The following is a 23,210-nucleotide window of genomic DNA, read 5'->3' on the forward strand; positions in this document are numbered from 1 at the left end:
TTAACTCAAAAATAGCAATATTAGTACTCTGTTCCAAGGCTGTGGGGCCAGACTAGATTGAGGTATTTTTCAGTTTTACGATACACGATTCCTTCTTTCGTTCCATCCGTCCATCCATCCATCCATCCATCCATCCATCCATCCATGAATGCTTGAGATCTCTTACGGCTCTAACATCTACCATTCACATCTATGAAGGCTGGATTCTACGAAAGTGTAAGAAATCCCAAACATTCTGCAAGAATATATACTGTGTCAAAAAGAATGACTTGAGAGATGTGCAAAACAGCAGTTAAAAAGCTTGTAAATACTAGAACACATTTCTCCAGCTGGTGTTTGCTTGAGTGTACTCTTTATGCTTTGTATTTAGTTTCCCTGTCTGAATAGCTTGGGATGTCACATTCAACTTAAAAGGGACTAAACAGCCTGCCTGATAAGGAAGTTTAAAAGAACTGGAAAATAGGATGAATATAATTCTAAATCATATTTGAGAACCGTCTGTAGTGAAAACATGCAAACAACTTAGGTATTTGTTCTATTTGTTCAGAAAAAAAAAAGGAGACCAAACATTTAAAGAAATACATAGCTTTGACACGTCAGTGATAACTCCAGAGTCTACCTTTGTTTCTGCTGCATGGGCTGTTGCCTCATTGCCATATACTGCATGTCTTCTTGCAGACGATTAAGAGGGGAATCTGGCTTGACACGAATCCCATAGTAATGGTACTTGGAGTTTCCTCTTCATAAAAGAACAACAAACATTAGAGACATAAAACATTAATCAAACCAGTATTAATCATATAGGATGTCCATACAACTTCACATTTGGGGAAATATATACAAGCTGCATATGTTTTATATTTGTGATGTGTTCTGCATACTTATATATTGTGACAGTGGCTACATTTGAGGAATCAAAATAAGGTTGTGAATCTATCAGCTCAAGGCCCTAAAAAAAACTTTCCTTATAAACTTTCTCTTAAATATTGTCGAACAGTCCATTTATTCCATTTAAGTTACATTTTACTTTCAAATTTATGTTTTGATTTTAACTGGAAGGAGTAATAGAAAAAAATTCTGGCCAACAAAAATTCATTAACAGGATAAAGGGTTGCACACTAAAGAAGAATTTATAATAAAGAGGTTATACAGAACCAACAGAAAAAAAATCTTAATTCTACCTTTCTTAGGTAAGTTCTATATTTTTCAAGTTCTATTACTGCAGGGATGATGAAGATAACTTCACTGATGCAAGATGTTGTGATGAAGTCTATTATATTTAATATTTTGAAACCTAAAAAGAAGCATGCATTTACTCATTTTGAAACATATTTTATTCATCTGTTTTTATGGATTCATATTACTTTTGCAGGCTGAATAAGATGCATCACAACAGACATGAGGAAATTTTCTGTGAAAATGGCAAATTTCCACCTGGAATAAAAACATCAGAATTTTCTCTTGTTCAGGAGAAATACTGTGTTTGTTATTAAAAATGACAAAGTTTAGCTCTGAATGAAACTTGAAACTGTTGCAAAAATAACATTTTAAATATGTAAATTTTTGCAAAGAAAAATAGTTTTTCACAAGACTATATATAGCAAGATATCAGGACTCTTCAATTTTTTTCTTTCATTTACAAAAAGAAATGCAAGGGAAGTATAGACTAAGCATTTATATAAAAATAGAACACAATATAATATACAATTGATGGATTATAGAATTGTATACCTGAAATCTGTATAATTTTATTAACTAATTTTACCCCAATAAATTCAATAAAAAATACAATATAAAAATAAATAAATAAAATTTGTGGGATAATCTCAATATGAAATATATATGACAATGAATTATAGTTAATTTTCTTAGGTTCAAAATGAATATGATAAAAATAGAACAGAATTTTATTTCTAAGATTAAAGAACATAAATGAGCCCTATAAATTTGAAAAGTCATTAAAATTTTGTTTTATATATAGTACTGTTAGTTTTAAACAAATGTAGAGCATCTGAATACCTATGTAGTTTTAGCAAAATAAACCAGTTACGAAAACCTAATGCTTCTAAAGAAAAGCCTTCCACTTGCAGAGATTAAATCTTCTTTCTAAAATCTACTACAGAAGAGAATAAAAAACAAAACTGAAAAATACTACAAACCCAATCAGTAGTGTTCTCTTGTACAAAGTGGAGAATGATAGGGAGTCATGATGAGGTAGGAAGCAGAAGACATTAACCTGGGAACACAGCCAATGACAGGACTACAGAGTGAAATGGTGTCTCTCTCTTCAGACCACAAAACAAATGAAGTGTCTACTTTCTTTTCAATTTCCTACGAATCAACATTTGTTTGGGTGGGGGCAGGGGAAGTGGTTTTCTCTATTCTGTGGATAATGGGGGAGGTTAGCTGGCCCATGGTCTTGGTTTAAACTTAATTTGGAAATGCAATCTATAAAAGATAGATTTTCATTTGTTTTTGTTTACAAACATGGTGATTTTATTTACTTTATAGTTCCAAAACTTGATAAAAGGTCTGGTTTTGGTTTGAATGAATTCACTACTCAGTTTTATTAATGGATAAAATACAAGTTCTGCATACAATTTGCTTTAAAAAAAGTATCTGAGTTAAGTGGTCTCATGATTTATACTGATTTACTTTCTGTTCCCTGTGTTAAAGGTAGAAAGTGGATGCTGATTCAGTTTCCATGGTAGAAAGACTCAGCACTTTGACCCCTACCATTGTCAGTTTTTCTGCATGAGAGGTCTGCTACCCTCATAACACAGCATTTGTTTAAACTTTCCCCAAAGGCTTTCTTTTCTCCTTATTCTTCTCGGCTGTGCTTTCCATCCTAATTACAAATACTATACAACAATTTTAAAAGGAACAGAAGACATATTGTTACATAGCGGGGAGTGGGGGGGAGAACACCAGAAAATAAATGCTGTAGTATTGCAATATGTACTTACAGAGTATGGATTCTACTCATTCACAAACCCAAACAACCCTAATTTTGTCACTTTCTATTTTAAAGATGTGTTTCAAGGTTTGAATGGAGCCTCAAAATAGGATCCATTGAAATCCCTTTCAGTAACAAAAGAAGCACAACAATACAGCTATTAGAATGTTGAATAAAGCCCAGAAGTTTTAAAATATAGGCACAGTATGCATAACTACTGAGCCATCAGCTAGGAGATAGTAGGTTAGGAACCAAACAGTGATTTTTGTGGTTCTGGGGAAAAATACTTAAGAAACAATAAGCTTATTTTTCCCCCACGGGACTGAAAGACAGGTACAAGAAAATACACTTATGAGAAAAATAAACCTCTAGCAATCTGCAAGTTGTATAATCACTTGAAATGCAATAGAAAGAATTCACATTCTGAATACATACAGACCTTATAAACTTCATAAAATGGACACACATCTTTTTTCAGTATAAATTTATGAGGTCAATTACTTAGAATAAAATGACACTATGACTTGCAACTAATTAAAGGTAGATCATCTAATGTTACAGGGGACGATCTTTATTTTTATACTACTTAATACGGATTTCTGTAAGATTTAGGAAATAAAAGCTACTGAAAATGTGTGTTAAGATAATTTGTAAAAATTATAGGAAAGTAAAACTGAAGCTCCAACAGTTCTAAGTGTTATTTCTATCACATTGTCTTTACTGGCGCCCATGCAATAAAACTATACTATATTTTTTCTTCCATTCTTGTATGGTTTCACATTCAAGAAATTTAAAAGGGTAAAAAGAGTAAATAGGGCCATCTCATTACTGAGGGCTACAAACAGCCATATTTTTCAAGTTCACCAAATGATTCTTAATTGGTCTAAAGAAATGAAATGGAAAAAAAAAAAACCCTTAGCTTTAATCTCTTACTCCATTCAAATACAAGAGTTATTTATAGATATTCCAATATACTTTTTCAAGAGATACACAGTTTTCCACGTACTATGTTATTTACTCATCATCTTTAGTATGGTTATTTTCAAAAAGAGAAGACAGTGATATATATATTAATTTTTAAAGCATCATATGTAGATCTTGCATTAACAGGTTTGTCTGCTACTTCCTATGTAATTTGAGAATCAGTTCTCAAAGCTTTGCTCAGTTGATGTTTAAGATAGTGTATCAGTCTGATTTGGTAGTATTCATTGAGAACTGAGTTTTCCTTTTCCTGGGAGCAGGAACAGTTTTTAAACTGAGATAATTCTGTATTTCTTCTTTACATGTTACCTTTAATCAAGTACTTTTGCTCAAACAATATACTGAACTGTTATAGTTTGAAAAAGATTAATTTATGAACTGATTTTTCGATACTAACCTAGTTCCCAATCTCCTGGTTCGTAGCCCCATAAAAATTGACCTTATTAGTTTTCCAAAAGAAGCAGCATTGACTGGGTCCAGTTTGTGTTCCTGACAGTGTCGTAGGTAGTGGTTGTAGAGAGTGCTTCTGGGAAGGCTCACTCCTTCTGCTGTCTCGTAATTGTCCAACAGCCACTGGAGCTAGTATAAATAAGACAGAGTAAACACAGAGAAACCATGCAATTTACAGGAATAAAAAACACAGTATCTGCAAGTGCAGTGTACAGAAATGCTTAGATCCCTGTCAAGCCTTGTAAGAGGGTAAGCTGTTTTAACGCGGAGGCCAGTGTAAACTGAAACTCTCAAAACGTGAATGGTTGTGCATCCCTTATGATCTCAGACAACCTCCATTCCTGCAAACATTCAAACACATGTAGAGACAAAATAATTTTCCTCGTATTGGCTGCTATTTTAGAGACAAACACCTCTTTAGGAAATTCAAATAATCCCATTAGCTGGTCATAAAAAGAATTGATAATTATTACAGAACAAAATATGTTACCAAACCTAGCAGCATGACACGTAATATGTCTTTAGTATTGGCTCATTATAACACATCAACAGCGGGCTTCCTTGTATGAGTTTTTATATTAAGGTTCTATTCATTTCTATAAAATTCTAATTCACTTACACAAAAAATACAATAATAATGTTAACTACTGGGAGAGAATTCTGCAAGCAGAAAGAAAAAGAGTCAGTCATTTCTTCCCCAGAAGGAAAGAAACTTAATACATTTCAGTTTAAAAAAAATGTATGAAAAGGAATCATTACAATTATTTGAATTTTTCTACCTCAAAACTATGTGTTTTTTCATAACTTTGGAAGACACACTACAACTGCAATTGGTAAAGCAATATTTTCTCAGTCTATAGTTCACATTTTAAAGTTTTATGTTGTCCCATGTGTATTTTAAAAAAATTACCTTTAAAGTATAGAATGAGCAAGACATTTTTAGAAAATCTAACATAGGTATACATTATTGAGTTTTAATATTAGTAAAAATAAATTATTAATTTGTTCATTTACTTATTTACAAAAGAACTAAAACACACTTAAATTACTTTCTTAAAGTTGCATATGATCCCAGTGCTCAAGTCTGGTTTCCAACACACGTTGTCTAATTACTCACATACCAGTTGTTATTTCCACAAAAGCAGAAAAATTTTCACATTACTTGACTCAACAAAATTCCCATGCCATATATAAATGGTATGATAAAGAGCTGATATTTTACATGCAATTCTAGTCAAGTTATGGAAGCCAAAGAATTCCTTTATTAAGCATTAACAATATGCCAGGCAATGTGGTAACATCTAGTGATATAAAAATAAACGTGATTCACCCCTGTCCTCTAGGAATTTACAATCATATCCTTAAAATGATATTATGGACACAAATAAAAATGTTTCTCCATTTTGCTTACATATTTTAAGATTTGTAATCTAACTCAGAACCTGAACTTTCAGACTCAATAAAATTCACTAAAAACATTTGCATATTTACCTTTAATTAACCACAATAATTGTGCTTTCCATAACCATTATAATTTCAAATATTCCTACATTAAACCCATACTGATGTTGGTTTAGAAATTATAGCTATCAAAATTATAAGACAGAACAGAATACTAAAAGGAAAAATCATGTTCTGGTCAGGAAGCTGAAGTTCTTTTCAGCTACTTGCATCTGCATATGAATATACACATTTAAACATGCCTATTGCCTCTAGTACATATACAACAGTCTCTATAAACATTTTTTAGAATTACACAAAATAAATATTCATTTTATTATGACAAAATAAATTACAGGTCAAATAATTCTTTTCATATGAATCATCTACTACCTGTTGCTAAACATATTTAGAGGCACTGAAATATGATTTCTGAGTATTCTAAATGACACACGGATAACATGATCGGTACTGTGAAAGTGAGGCAGTGAACTGGGAAATGAAGCTCTTATGGGTCAGACTAGTATTTTGCCTCCAACAGTGGGTCAGAATGTCTCTTTAACATTTCTTTTTAAATTTTAAGACTTGGATGATTATAAATGCAACTGACGGAGATCACACACAAAATGTGGCAATCAAACCTGCCTCTCATACTTCTACCATGCCCCTCAATGACAGGGCTGGTATCTGAAAGCACAGTTTCCTCGTCTGAACAGTGCTGGAGCAGCTCTCGTGACCCACACTGCACAGTGTGCTGGCTCTTTTGTGCGCAGAGACTGGACTGAGCCTTCCATTGTTACTCTTATCATACTAAGAATAGAGAAATACAGAATATAGAAATACAGAATACAGTAATATTCTTTGAGAAATTCAGGTTCTTGAGATCAAGAAATCTTAGGGAACATTAAGGAAAAGCCATTCCCAGAAAGGCAAATATAAAAACTGGAAATATTTCTTGAAAAGCAGTAATATTTTATAACTAGTGAAATGCTCACATCCATAAGCATAGAACACATAAATTAAAATTTCAAAGGCATATTTGTATTTATATCTGTGTATCCTGGTAAAATAATGCATATTGCCAAAGCCCAAATTATATGATTTCTTTTAAAAGAAATTAAGAAAAAATAAAATAATTTTTCCTTGTTAATGAAAACATATATCTATACACAAAAGGTAAATTTAAGAATTTTTTCAGAAATGGTTAATAATCAATTTTGTAATAAACTTTATAAACAGATGTAATAATAAAATATATCTGATGTATTGTACTTGAACAATAATAAATATATTCAATGTACAATACTTTGAGTAAGATACAAAGCAAATAAAAATAATTAACAAGATATAAATGGGCCATTTCTGTAAACTGTTTTAATTGTTTACTAGTCTTCTTCTCATATTTTATTATGTAAAAATTAAAGACTAATATCTAAAAATGAGATTTTACTAATATCTCATTGTCAAGAAAATTATACAAAAATTATAAAAGAATTTGAAAAGGCAAATCCAATAAAATATTTGATAACTTTATCATAAATTATCTGTTATAAAAGTAAAAAATTATGCAAATATTTAAGTTCAATACAGAATATTTTTTAGCTCAATAGTATGTTGATACATATGAGTTAATCGAACCATTTTTAATTTAAGATTTTTTTCACAGAATGAGAAAATGACAGCAAAAGTTGGCTTTAAAAGAACTCAGTCTAAATAATATTAGTAAAATTCAATCAATAACTTTAAGAAAATAAAGCTTTTATTAGATTGGTTATGTGGTCCTCTGAAATGACTAAGCAAGTCAAATAATCTGGACTGTTTTGTAAACTGTTCTTATTATAATGATTTACATTTTTAAAGATTCTTCATTTCTAAACCAATTAAAAAAATCTGTGTTTATTTGTTATATGTGTGCACACACACAAACATGTGCGTACACATTTACATGCATGTTCATGTTGTGTGTGCATATGTGTACGTGTGTGCACCCATGTGGTTAGTTGGTTAAAAAATTCCACAAGTGTGAGTATTCTAGTAACTATAACTTTGACAATAGCAAAGTTACTTTTTGTCCCCTGCCCCTTGTCTGTAGGAGAGCTTATATTCCTTGACGGAAGTCCAGAGGTCTCTTTGGAAAAGCAGAAAGAAATCCAGTAGAAGTAAAAGTCCCAAAGGGTGGAGGTGGCTCTGCTGCAGCCAGGACTGTCTTCAGCGAGGAAGACTGCCAACAGCTGAACTGTATCACCTAGGGGTGGTGCTCCAAAACTCACTGTGTATCTGGAAATTGGTTCAGGACCTACCAGATAACATTTTGAGTTTTAGCTGGGAATTAAAATCTGCATTCTACATGTTTGTATTAAACCTTCAAGTTTTGACGGTGATAAAATTCTAAATCAGACATTTGAGTCTAAAACACAGTATAAGGATGAATTTTATTGAAGAGAAACTTGGCAGTTAAGTATAATTTAAAGGCATAAATACACTCCATGTATTGCCCAAGAAAAGTTGATGCCTATTATGTGTTCTTTTTCTTGGGTATTGCCTTTAATAAAATGTATTTTGACACTAGCATTCAACACCTTTAACATTAAGTAATTTAGAACTAAACTATAAGTATTTCTTCTATTCTTTTATAAGATGTCTTATAAAATATTTGTATATACTTGTGACTTTAAAAGCCCATAAAATGCCACAGGAACTTTTAACCTTTATCTTTTAAAGCTGATTATTCTACTAATGAACTAACAGAAATTCCTTTAAGGTTGGAAACCAAGACAATTTCATCTTTCAAGCTTTGCATTTAACTTACATTAATCAGGATAGATTAAGGAAGATGAATAGGTCCTATTTTTCCCAAAGGAAAATACTGATTGACAAATAAAAAAAACACATCTTACATTCTCCAATTAACATCTAAATGTAACATTTCTCACTTTTCCCAGATGGATTATTATCCATTAGGATTCATTTTAAATTCAGTTCACTGATGATATGCATTTTGACAAGTCTTATTCTGTCATAACTTGTATTTACAACACAGCAATGGCAAGTGAAAGTGAGTATAAAGCAAGGTTTTGCTTTGACCTCAATATATTTCAGTAGCTAAAACCAGTAAAATTCATGAAACAATTATTTGCTAGATTGTGAAAAGTCTATAAAAGAAAATGCTTAAAGCTTTTTATATACTTTAAATGGAATTTTTTTTAAATGCACAAGCTAAAGAAGATTATATGAAAATTGGGAACAATTAAGAACATTTCTACATTCAAACTTATGATCTAAAATATCACAACTTGGATACAATAGAAGCCATTAAATATTAATTTATATTAATTATATCACAGAAGAAATTTAAAATAAAGTCTTCAATGAAGAGAATTACAATATTCTAATTTGATTTAGGCAGACTATCATTCACCTGTAGCATCTTCACATACAAAATATTTAGAAAAAAATTATAATAATAGGTTGATATAAAGTTAAATCATAAGTATCATTCTAAAACATGGAGATGAATAATATCACCCTTGGCTATTGTTTTTCAAAGGATTAGATTTTTGGAGAAAAAAGGAACAGGGTCTACTTTTAAACTGATGGCAGCAAATGGACAGACAGAGTGAGCATATATTCTTTCACTCAATTGGTTGTGACAGAAGACCACTCTCTACCAACAGTATTCACACACATGCCCACAGAAACATACTGGGTAAGAAAACAATGCATATCAAATAAATGTACACATGATTGGGAAAGTTACTTAGAAGACTAGAGGTAAGATAAGGACTGTTCCCTTATATTACTTGTTTCTTACATTCATTCATTTAAAATATATTTAGTGAGCATCTGCTATGTGTCAGGCACTATTCTAGACAAAACGATGCATCGATGCATAAAATATGTAAAATCCTTACATTCTTGGAACTTTCACTTGTCAAACACTACTACTAACATAATTGCCATTATGTTGTTAATAACATAAAACATGGCATTTGGTGTCACTCTACTTAATCACAGGTGGGGACACTATAAAGATTATGAAACCAACAAGTTAGATGTGCATTTCAGCCTGGATGATAATGACACAATAATTATAAGGGCAGAGCAGCAGTACTAAAGACTCTTAAGAATATGCTGAAAAAGGGACATGGAATTTAATGCCCCGCTCCATTGACTAGTGTGCAGAAAAAAAGATGAAAAACAAAGCAATCACATTGGATTCCACTGAGAGGGGATGATTTCTGTGATTTGACCCTAATGAGAATTTTCTGAATTGCTATGAATAATCAAATGCATAAAGAAAAAATAGGAAATCTGTTCTAGTCCCTATTCCAAAATAGAATGACAATAGATTTGAACTAAAAAATCATGATTAAGATCCTTCTTTATAAACAGATAAATATGGGGTGCAAATTATCGACAATTTCTCTGAACTTTCTAATAAAATTAACCCTCTGTAGAAACAGGTAAGCCAGAGAACTACTATAAAGTTGAATTCATGTCCTCTTTAAAGAATCCCATGAACATCAAATAATTTTTTTATCGGTCCTATACAGTGAGGGGGTAAAGGCAACTTATAGTTTATTGATATTTAAAGTATCAAATATAGTTAAATACAGTTAAAATATTAACTATATTTCATTAAAAACCTCTACCAAAATTTTTCTATACAACTGAAAATCACCAACTAGGTTAATAGAATTTAAAATACCCTTAGTAGGTGGTTTTCAACTAGAAAGCCTGCAGTAGTTTATTGTAGTTGCTTAGATAAATCTAATAGGAATGAGGAGTGTCACTAACTTTGCAAGAACAGAAAGGCAACAGGATCTTCTGTGCTCAGGGAGAAAGGAAAGCTGACTGGTCAGCAGAAACACTGATCCCTTCTCCACCCCTAACATGCTATCTGTAAAAATAATTTGTGTTTCTAAAGACTTGCCTATAAAAGTGTTTTTAAATGAATTTAACTGTGTCTCAGAGGTATAACAACGAGTCTAGAAAAAGATGATCACTGCATTAGTAGCATTTACACCCACTCTTTCTGTATACTGAGATGCCTCTGGCAGTGTGAAAGACCCGTCACGCCACATGATAGAAATATGAGGCCATGAAGTAACACTCACTTAAGTGTTGCTTATGCAGCTTAACTCACACATTAACACTACTACTTTATGAATTCTAGAAGAAAATGGTAATTTCAAAAAGCCCAACATATTTGGAAAATTTTGAACAAATCAACAAATAAAAGCATACAAAAATTCTCACACATATTATTCATGAAAATACTAATGAAGATAAATAATTCAAGTTAGAATTCAACATATAAATTTTACTAAAGTATGTATCTCAAATGAAAATGAAATGCGAACTGAATATCAAAGTACAACTTCTTAGATTCCTGAAAGTTCAAAAAAGGTAACTGGAAACTTCAGGGGTTTTTTCATAAGTCCCTGGATATTTTGATGAAAAGTGAATAACAACAGTTTTGCTTGCCATTCTCAAAACACAAACACCAATGAGTATTACCTCCTTCCCCCAAACATATACCCTAATAACAAACACACAGTAAATCAGCCTTTACACACAACTGAAGACTCATGGCAACACAAAAGCTATATACTTCTGAAACATATAAGAGTGACACATTGCATACAAATTTTCAGAAAATGAAAAAAAATTTATATTTCTTAAAGTGCTTCAGAAACAAGGGCCAAAACAAATGTTCTTTTAAAATTTGTATTTATAAATTTCACCAAAATTGTGGGCATTATCCAAGTTGGCTAACTTGTTTTTATTTGACAGGATAATTCCTCTTGAAAAAGAAACAAGATAAAATACTTCATCTAAAAACAAATGTGTAAGAACATAGTATTTAGTGTTGTGTTGGAATTTAAATGTTTGAAAATACAAATCTTTAAAAAGCACAGTGAAAACATTTTCTATCAGCCAAAGGTTATAGGTATACTGAAAGAAGAACAGTATTTCTTAAATTGCATTTGGATAATCCAATTCTGGACTTTTCAGTCACAAAATATGAAGAACTTAAAAAATCATAATAACATCTCTAAATTTAATATATACACACTTTGGATTTGGGAGGGAAAACTAATTCTTACTTTATTGTCATTATCATTAATTTAGAAGATCTAATTCAAGGGTCTATTTACCTTTTTCCCATATAATCAGGAATCATGGAAACAAAACAATTTTTAATCACTATTTTCATTGGTTCCCCCAAATTTGAACATTTGCTGAACATATTTCTAGTTCTAGCAAACTGTCATCAGTCTTCTTACACTTACCAGTGTTCTAGTGATGCTGCATCAGGTAACCATTAAAAGCTTCAAGAAGTAGTAACACTATTCCTGTTTTGTCTCAACTATTAGTAATTTATGCCTTATCTATAGCCTCACTTCTTTTGGCCCAGTTTCATTTTTCTTTAGGTCTTAGGCCCTGGGCTTCTCTAAGCAGCTGTTTACTGTCCATTTTATATGACATGAATAAATAATTTTCAAACAGTTTATAATTGGGTTTGGATTAACAATCCTACTTTTCACTTAAAGAATATTACTGGACATAGAAGAGATACAATAATCTCTGTCTCAAAAAGATGTAGAGATGCAGTAATAAGCATTGGCTTCATGTAAATAAATAACAGACAGAAAACTTTAAATGTTGAAAATTCCCATCAATTACACTTTACAAATAAATAGCAGCTTGTTATTAACTTGGAAATGTTATAGTTGTACCAAAACAGTATAAAAACCTAGTAAAGCAGAATACTGGGGACTCTATTTTTAGATACTCCACTGTACAAAATAGCCATTAAGTGATACAGAGATTATAAGGGGCTGAGAAAGGAAGGTTAAGAAGCAAAATAAATAAGTAAATAAATAAAACAAGCATTTAGAAGCAAGCAACACATGCAGAACAAGCAAGAGATTAGTTTACATGAAGAGGCAACTTACATGGCTGTTGAGAAGAGAGCTCCTGTGAGTGGACAGACCGTCAGACTTTTGCAGCGTCTCAATCGCCATTTCAATCTGATAATAGATGTCATTAAAAAGAGGGCTCAAGACAAGATAGTAATAAAAGGCTCACTAGAGACTTTTTGATAGATTTTTTAAAGTTCAATTTCTTCCTGAATGGTGGCAAATGAACAGCTCTTACTAAACGTGTGTCTGCCATCTTCCCCACCCCCAGAGAATAAAATAAAAATAAGCCCAATCACAAAAGTAAAACTTTTAAAAAGACATTCTCTAATTAAAATCAGAATGGAGACCAGAGGAGCAGGAACCCCAGCAGATTTTTTTAGTTATGAGAAAAAATTCTTCACTTTTATAATTCATAATATGATATGACTTCATAATTCAAGATGTGGGACAGTAACTACTCTTTCTAAATAGTCTCAAGCATAAAAAGTATTTAATATCTTTTCTATTCTGTCATAAAAGTATAGTGCAGATTTTGCTTAAAATGAATTAATATTTTAATGCAAGTGTACAAAGACACCTTCAATAATGTTAAAAAGGTACTAAATCTATCCATCCCTCTCTTAACCTTCCTTACATTAAAATCTGTAAGTGAAGGGTCTATGAATATGAACAAACATTATAACATGTAATCATGGCCTCTACATTATGTTTTAAGATATGGTGGTGTGGAAGAGCTATTAGAAATGACAGCAGAAATGGAATGTAAAAGAGAAAATAATTCAGAGCCAACAAAGAAAAGGGGCAACTACAGAAAGTTTTATTCCAGGTCATCTCAGCACACTAAACAGAATCTAACACCTTAATTAAGTAGCACGTACTAATAATATATGAGATGCGTTCTTGATAACCTCATATTTAAAAGACATCTATCCATCTGCTCCTACTATCACATGTATTATAAAGACAGGTTCTGAACACCCTGTATTTGGTTACTAGGTACTATTAACACTATTAACTGCAGCTAAATAAAAATCACATTATGTAATTTAAGAGAGAAAATCCATATTATTATTTTTATTTTTATCATCTGATCAAATCAACAATTCAGTACAAGAAGTCATAAAAATATTTAATGTTTTAAAGCAAAGTTAACCATTATATTGGGTTCGCCAAAAAGTCCATTTAGTTTTTTTCTGTAAAATAAAAGTCGCATTTTTCATTTTCACCAGTAACTTTATTGATTTGCATATTTTGGAGTATGTTAGCTATCTCCCACTATTGGCTTCTGGTGAGTGGGTAGAGGCCAGGGGTGCTGCTAAACATCCTCCAATGCATAAGACAGCCCCACAGCAAAGAATCACTTGGCCAAAATGTCAATAGTACCAAGAAACTTCACAAACTACTTTTGATACATTTGATCAGTCACGGCACCTTCTGCATACACTGCACAAATCTTTTTTTTGCATTTCAGTTGCATTTTTACCTTTCTTGAAATTAGAAAGTATAATATACCAAAAATGTTGTGTACCTTTTTCCATCTTCAATATTAAAAGAGCTATATAAAATTTCAATTTTTATGTTTTTTTTTAAATTCACACTGATATGACAGCTACCACAACAGAACCTAACAAAATTGTTTCAAATGAAGTTAAAGACAACTAAGTGCTACTATAGCCATCGTATGGAAAAAATGTAACAGACTTTTTGGCCAACCCAATACTTTACATTGGCTATGGAAATGAACAATTCCTTAAAATTTTAACTGACACCTCCCACCACAAGAAAAGAAAGGATGGCAATAGCCAAAGAAAAGTCTTTTTTTTACTATCAAATTACCAATTTTTCATGGTATAATACTTTATACACAAACACTGAGTCCCGATTATACTTAATTTTCTTCAAACAATGAAGAATTAATAGTTTTCATTTTATTTTATATCCTTTCCCAAAGTTACTGATTCTTCTTCTTTCCTGGAGTTAATAAAATGTAATACTAAGGAGAATGTTATGTTAGAAATTATAGAAAAAACATTCTTAAAATACATATTAATTCATAACATATACTGCATTTTATTCTACTGTTTACTTTTTTTCAGATCTCAGATCACTAAATTAAGTAAACTGGCTTCTAAAACATTCTCTATGCCAAATGGGATATTAATGCAGTTTATCATTATAATTGAAAATAAACTGAATATAGTGATACTGCACAAGTGAAACAAGATACATTAAATAATATAAATATAATGAGTATACAAATATGTCACCAAACTTAAATTAAAACTTTGAAGGACCTCAGTATTACATCTCTTAAAAAGGCATCAATAAGTGATCAAACTGAACTAACAAGCAAATATAGAGACAAACTCATGGAGGGGTCTTTTAGGGAATGGAGGGAATGAACAAAAATGAAAAAGGACACATGGACAAGTGTGGTGATTGCAGGGGGAAGTATAAAGGGGGTTAAATGGTCATAAAAAATACAATAAAAATTTAAAAAACAAGTGTTCTTTTTTAAGATTACTAGATCTTTAATAACCTATGTTTGAAATGACATTAGAAAATTATTTCACAACATTTATGAAACAGGATGGGCAAGGTATTTTCAAACCTAATATTTAAATACATACTTAAGGTTTTACTACTTTCTTTCTTTTTTTTGTTGTTTTTGTTTGGTTAGGGTCCAGCAGAAGTAAGACCTGCTTGAGTGTGGTTGGTAGGGTAATAATATGGGTGTAATAATTTATAGTTTTAATTTGATCATTTCACCTAACATGTTATATGGAGTGCTTGAGTGTGAGATTGTTATATTACAGAATTACATGCTTATGGTGCTATTTGTGCCAGACCCTGTATTTAAAAGCTGAAATAACTTTCATATACTACTAGCAAGAAAAATAGACAAAAAACTGTACTTGAAAAATAACTAAATAAAATTTTTAAAAAAAGATTTAAAAAAAATGCCTATATTTTCACTAAAGTTTGAGAGTGAAAAAGTGGGAGTTAGATTTCAGTCTACCAAATAAAAATAAAATATTCTGCTTCTTGTAATTTTATACACTTAGATGAAAGGTAAAAGCTATCAGAAATATAATAGCTGAGCAACACTGAGGGAGAAATACATGTCTGGGTTTGTTAATCAGCAACCTCAAACTGGATGAAGCAGCATTTCTTTCTCTGAAGAAAAAAAAAGGGTTACACAATCTAATTCCATCACTAAATTGCTACTCTTATGGTGGCCTGAGACAACTACCTGGAGGGCCAGATGATCAGAAAACATCCTTCTCATTTCTGGATAGCTTTTGAAGAACTTGAGGGAGGCATTGGGGCCAGCAAATATCTTGGTTCAAACTGGATTTCCTAGAGATATGCTGACTTTCTAGTATTCTTTGGACCTTGAGAATTTAGTTTATTCACGTCATTGTATAATAGAGATTTTTAAAATGGAGTATTTCTTTTGGCTGTAGGAATATTCTGCCCTAATCGACTTAGGCAGTGCTGAATTTATAGAGGCCAAGGAGCAGAAAGAAGAAACATGAAAAGAAAGGACAAGCAAGAATTAAACTTTGAATGAAGATGATGACCACCTTCTAAGCAAGCACATTGTAGCCTACTTGGAAACTCACAGGATTCTAAGTACCCATTAATTCTCTGAGGCTCATTAATTAGTTAGAAGAGAAGCAAGAATATCTGGTAACCAGCTAAATAATAAGAATTTCTGAAAAACATACAAAAACTTAACATGTCTTTACCATATTTATAGTGTCAACAACAACAAGAAAAAGCATTGAAGGGAATTTTTACTTCATGAAAGGATCACAGCCATTTCTTGAGAGATGAGTTTTAAAAAATGCCAGCTTTCAAATAAACCGGAAGGTTTTAATAGGTATAATAGATTATGCCCTGCTAGTTGAAAGGTTAAATATGTAAGGGCTGAAGTGTACCTAATACATGTTTGTTGAATAGAGCCTTTCAGGAAACAAGAGTATGAGAGATTAACACCCACAGGAATGTGTTACGGAAAGTGAGGGTGAAGGAGGAGTTAGAAAAAACAAGAAATAAGAGTAAAAATGAGGCAAAATTTGATATTACAATTATGGAGGATTAATCAGCTGTAATATTCCAAATGGATCACTGAAGTCAATTGTACCAATTAGCCCATGATTTGCTCTTATCCTAGTTTGATGGGGGCTATACATATCTATGTTAGTGGCTTAGGTATGGATAGAGGGACAGCAAACTAATTAAATAAAATATGACAGTGAATTAGGATAAATTTCTACTAGGCCCACTGAGGATGAAATTATTTTGTTAACTTTTCCATTATAATGGATCAGATATATGAGTAAATATTGGGTTGGCCAAAAAGATGGTATGAAATTTTCTGTAAAATAAGTCACATTTTTCATTTTCACCAATAAGTTTATAGGTTTGGATACTTTTGAGTATGTCGGCTATTCCTGCATGGCAGAATATTGATTGTTCTCACTTAATGTCTCAATCTGATCACTATCAACTTCAACTGGTCTTCCCAGCTATGGAGATTCATCTAGTGAGAAATCTTCAGCACAAAACTTTGCAAACTGCCTTTAACAAGTCTGATCACTTATAGCACCTTCTCCAAACACTGCACAAACTTTTGCATTTCAGTTGCATTTTTACCTTTCTTAATAAAACACAATATGCCCAAAATGTTGCATATTTTCTCCCATCTCCAATATTACAATGGCTATAAAAAAATTCACCAATTTTGATATTATTTTTTAAAAATTCACGCTGATATGACAGCAGGCACAATACCATCTAACAAAATTGTTTTGAATGAAGTCAAAGACAACTAAGCACTTACTAGAGCCACCTTATGGAAAAAAAAACAAATGAATGTTTGGGGCAACCTAATATCTGGGGTTCAAGATTCTGGGGTTTAACTAATCTAAAGAAAAAGCATACTTCAGAATTTCACACCCAAAATTCTGGGCCCAAAGTGAACTGGTAAGATCATATGCTTCCAATTTACTGTACATCATTCAAATCTTAAAGTCAGTCTTTTCTCCTGGCTAGAAATATACTTAGTATTTATTGTACTAAACGATATTCTACAGTACCCATAACTGGCATATTTAAGATAGGAAATGATAATGAAGTAAGATTGATGGAAATTTGCTTAAAAAGTAGGTTCATTTATCCCAGAAGATCGTTGGCCCAAATGTTCAACATAATCTTCTCATATATCCTCTAAAAAAATGTTTCTAATCTCAACAAAGATATTGTGTCACTGTAGTATTCATACAATAAAACTGATTAAATGGCTAGAATATCAGCTAGTTAGAATTTAAAAGTATTTCAAAAATCAAAAAATATGTAGGGTTTTCCCCCCAATAAAAATATAAATAAAACAACCCTCCCCCGCCCCCTGTATAAAACAACTATGGTGCTTGCTACAATAATGGGAATCATTAGACTAGTGGATTTTCACGAGATTTCCTTTCATAATGATGAACATAGAGCCCCACTGTATGTAAGGCGCAGTGTTAGTTCTGTGTGTAAGTGTGTACATGGAGAGAGAGAGATAGAAAAATAGAGAGAGGGAGACAAATGTTTGCAAAGACATTCAAAACACAGCCATGTCAACCAGATCACAATGGTCTTGACTAATCTGGACCATTAGTCACTTTTAGTGACTGTGTCACTAGAGTGACACAGTATCTATTCATGTATAAGAAATTTCTCTTTCTCTTTCCCCCACTCTCCCTCTAAATGATTAAGGGAAACCAGAATGAATTAGATAAATATTACTACAAAACAGAAGGAGGGAAGTAGAGGAGAGTTACTACTTGCTGATAAAGTTAGAGAGAGAACATGGGTAAAGTGGTTCTTTAGCAAAGGATTGACAAATAATGCCTGGCAGGTCAATAGGAGCAGGCAAGTGAACATTTTAGGAAGAGCAAACAGAATGAATAAAGGCACAGATAAGACAACAGAATGTAAATTCAAGGAAGAGTAAGATTGGCAAAGGATATATATTCCTTTACAGATAGGTAAAGTTAGACTGCAATTTATTGGCTGGGATCTTCAAATAAAAAAGGGAATGAAACGTTGAAAAGCTGTTAAGGAATTGATGTAATATGACAGCACTTTATATTTCAACCTAGGATATAATGTAGGAAAGGAAAGGATCTAAAGACAGGAAAGCCACTTTGGAAGCTATGGTAATAAGGTAGCAGTGAGAATGGAAGGAATGAATATAAAGATACTTTTGAATTACAGATCTAAAGGTGGGAAATCTGAGGCAGAAAGCTTGGCAGTGCCTTATTTTTACTTGAAATGAACACAACAGTCTTTATACCATCACTGTGCCATTAGAACACGTCAAATACACATATCAAACACACTGACAGGAATAGATTCTAAAATGTTTTCCTGCTCATTTCTCTGCTGCATAATCTTTATTCTAAGACTTCTGATCATTTTGTTATTGAAATTTCAACTCTACTGCAAACTATTATAATCAGATTAGCAAGAGGCCGTGTGACAACCTGAAAGACTAATTTGAGGCCCCAGTGATGTCTTTCCCTCCCTCCCTCACTCCCTCCCTTTCCTCCCTTTTCCTTCCTTCCTTCCCTTTCCTAATCTTTTCCTTAGTTTTTTCATTTTTTAATAAAAAGTCCTTTTGTCTTTTTCTATGTAATAGTACAGAGCCAAATTTTTAATGACTAAATGATTTATGGATTTTTTTATATTAAGAAGTTGGCATGTTAAATAAACACTGTTAATTTTCTACTTAATGTAGAAAATGACTGTAGACCATGACTACACCTAAAAAAAAACCCAAACCCTCAATTCTCTGAACTACGGTATAGCATACATTTGTATGTCTTTCTAAATAATCATCCTAAGACTAAGTTGCCAAAAGTGTACACATCTTCTCCACGATTACCCAATGTTGGGATAACTGGTGCTTGGGAGTTTAAACTGGTTCATGGTGATCCTGGACTACTGCCTCATAATCAGGCAAGAATCTATGGGAGCTCTACAACTTTACATCTAGTTTGTATTTGAGATCAAAATAGAAATATTTCTACTTGGTGGCTTTCATGCAGAAAAGGTATCTGTGATTGCTGATGTGAGCATGTAGGCACTGCCTTTCCTCCTGTTACAAATGACAGCCTCTTGGTGTATGTGTATGTGTAGTGGGGGCACTTTCTACAGGCAGCACTTCAACCAGCAGCGCCAAAGCAAGGAACACTTTCACTTTGCATTTGGTCTCTATATTTGCCATCACACAGGTTTTTTCGAAGTGTGGTCCTAGAAAGTTGTAAGAATCATCTGGGCACTTGTTATAAATGCAAAACAATAACTAACAGCAACGACAAGGGGGAGTCTGCGTTTTGGTCTTTCCTATGTGTGTTGCTAATGCTTTGATCTCATCAATTTACCTAAAGCATTCCTTTTCAGAATGTAAGGTGCAAACACATTAGTGAGTTATGAAATCAATTACGTGGGTCCTGAAAAGCATGTTTTAAAAATTAAAGACATCAAACGGAGCAGAAAATAATCAGATGTCCTTGCACACAATATGGATAAGTTTTGTTTTGTGGAACTTTGATTTCAGTCATCTGTATGTGAATGTACATATTTATATACATAGTCATATATGAGTGCATATATAAATGTGTACTCATGAATGTTATATATGCCTGTATGTGTATGAGTACTGGGCATTGTAGGTTATGGCCCCAAAACTTTGAATGCTCTGCACTAAGGAGTTAAATTAGTTCCCTTCTAGCCATTGGAACCCTTCTTCTAAGGATCTACAGGCGTCTGTTGGGCACAGGAGGCCCAGTAGTGCAGACAGACACGTCCCCACTGAAGCTAAGGCTCTGAATATGATTCTGTTCTTTTTCTTGTATATCGAAATAATATAGAAATCAACATATAAAATGCATTACTCCTCAGCAATGTTGAAAAAAGACTTAACTGTGAGAGATTCAGGATAGATTTTTTTTAACTCAAAAAGATTTAAAATGCGCAGAAAACACACTTAGCCAGCTTTGCTTTTCATCTCAGCTTGAACCAGAAATTAGCCAAAGACAAAATTTTAATCTTACTGAGCATTTGAAGTTTTAGAACTTGCAAATGTTTAATTATATGAAATCTTTTTATTCACTGACAATTTTATGACATCTAGAGAAAAAAATTAAATTATTATGCTTTCAACCTGAAGTTTTAGCAATTTTATACCACCTGAAACAATCCTAAAATATTTGCAGGAAAAAACATTTGGGTGAGAAACTAGCATAAACTGAACATGTTCTGAGAACATTTGTCTAATCAGAGTACTGTAAACAAGGCCACTGTTTTGGGCTTCCTCTGATCATCCAGTAAAAGCCTGGGTCCCTCAACCCTCCCCAGTGCCCTATGAGACTGGAGTTATTAATGAGTGACAACAAAACTATCTTCTGACACATCAACTGTATCAGCACTCAGGGCTAGAATTATCATTCAGAAATCAGCTGGGTTAGGATTAAATGACGAGGTTCAATGCCAAGCTTATATTTTAAATGTATGATTTCAAATCTGCTTTTTGCAGATTATTCTAAGTACTAATAACATTTCCCTCTGTTCTTAAATCTATATATAATTATTAAGACAAAGGTTTTAACAGTGTGATCCTGGATCAGCATTAGCAGAATCACCTGGGTGGTTGTAAGAAATGCAAATCTTGGGCTCTCCCCCATATTGAATAAAGAAAAAAGCCCCTAAGCTGAGTTCCAGGCATGTGTTCCATCAGTGTTCCAGAGAAGGCATACTCAAGTGCAAGGACCATTGCAATAAAACATGATAAAAATATTTTTCTTTGCCAGGATCCGAATGCAATTCCTACTTCAGGGGAAATAAGTAGGGAGATATAGGGTACTCCTACATGGTGCTAGCTAAATTTATTCAAAGGATGATTTTGAAATCCATGTATTACTTGAATTTTTGCTTTTCTTTCATTCTCTTGCTCCTCAATCTTACCCAACCTTTAGGCAATTTTCCAATTTATTTCAGCAACAAAAAAAAAGAGTATAAGCACAATTTTGGTGAATCTAAAATTAATCAATTTACAATACACTGATATTTGTGATTTAAAAAATAATGTGGTGAAAAAGGATGAAATTAACCACTTAAAAGAAGTTTAGGGGCTACTTGTGAATTTGCAGTTTTGCCTGGAAGGATCAGTAGTTGCTGAAATTAGCTCCATTACTCATACTGTAAACCATTACATTCTCTGAAGCACAGTGCCTGGTCCATAGTGATTGCTTAGTAAATGTTTGAGAGTGAATAACTAAAAAAAAATAATCCAGGCTCTAAGTACATCAATACAAATACAAAACATTCACTTTCACTCCAAAATATTGAGTAAGAATGGCTCTAAAAAATTTTACTGAGTGTAATGGCAATTTTCATTCTTTAAACTTTCAACTGTCTAATACAGGGAGGACTTTTTCTGAAACCTAGTATCAAGGTTTAATTTGAATAGCTACATGTCTTAGAGAGCCTATATTGAAAAAATAAAGAGTTTTTTCTGCAACATGCATTTGAGGAACACGACCAAATAGATGTACTCTGTAATCAAGAGCTGACCTCAGATTTTTGAAAACAGTAAATCACTTTTTTAAAAAAGATTTTATTTCTTTATCTTTAGAGAGGAAGGGAAGGAGGGAAGGAGAGAAATATCAATGTATGGTTGCCTCTTGTGCATTCCCTGCTGGGAACTGGCCTGCAACCCAGGCATGTGCCCTGACTGGGAATCAGACTGGGAATCAAACTGCGATCGTGTGGTTTGTAGGCCCGCACTCAATCCTGGCCTGAACTACAACAGCCAGGGTTAGTAAATCACTTTTTTGAATAAATAATATATTCACACGCTTTCCACCTTTTTTTACTTCATGCATTTCCCTAGCAAAATCTTTGTGCTTATATAAGCATATACAAATGCATGTTTCTATTTAAAGACACAAACACAAAACCCCTTGCTTTTTCATATGTTTGGAGATTGTATCAATCTAACCTATATCTATATTTACACCTATCTCTGTATCTATATCAGTATTTGTATACATGGCCCCACTTTTTTAATGGTTATATATATATATATATATAAAATTCTACTGAATGGACAAATGCACCAAAATTTATTTAACTAGTTCCCCGATGATGGACAATTAAGCTTTTTCCAAAAAAATTTTTATTGTAAATTACTGCTAAAACTTCTCTTTCAATTATAAAAGCTTCTTTCTGTGTCCCTTAGGACAGGGGTGTCTAACTCATTTTCACCAGGGGCCACATCAGCTTCACGGTCACCTTAAAAGGGCCGAACGTAATTTTAGGACTGTATAAATGTAACTACTCCTTAACAGTTAATAAAGAGCTTGGTGCTGCCACCGGGTAGAAACAAGGTGCCGGGCTGG

At 32.6% G+C, this 23,210-nt stretch overlaps 1 protein-coding gene across 2 annotated transcripts in view; it reads right to left on the bottom strand.

The window, feature by feature from the left end:
* The window catches only part of RFX3 (regulatory factor X3), a 283,650-nt gene that overhangs the window by 64,708 nt on the left and 195,732 nt on the right, over positions 1–23,210 (bottom strand). For both annotated transcript variants that reach the window (XM_053656370.1, XM_053656369.1), the window contains exons 7-9: positions 12,790–12,864; positions 4,335–4,516; positions 620–739 (exon numbers count right to left, since the gene is read on the bottom strand). In XM_053656370.1, coding sequence (XP_053512345.1) covers positions 620–739; positions 4,335–4,516; positions 12,790–12,864 — 377 coding nt within the window. The remainder of the gene's footprint in view (positions 1–619; positions 740–4,334; positions 4,517–12,789; positions 12,865–23,210) is intronic.

Source organism: Artibeus jamaicensis, unplaced genomic scaffold, assembly GCF_021234435.1.
Source record: "Artibeus jamaicensis isolate MK-2021 breed Jamaican fruit bat unplaced genomic scaffold, CSHL_Jam_final scaffold_1964, whole genome shotgun sequence".
NCBI classification, from domain to species: domain Eukaryota; kingdom Metazoa; phylum Chordata; class Mammalia; order Chiroptera; family Phyllostomidae; genus Artibeus; species Artibeus jamaicensis.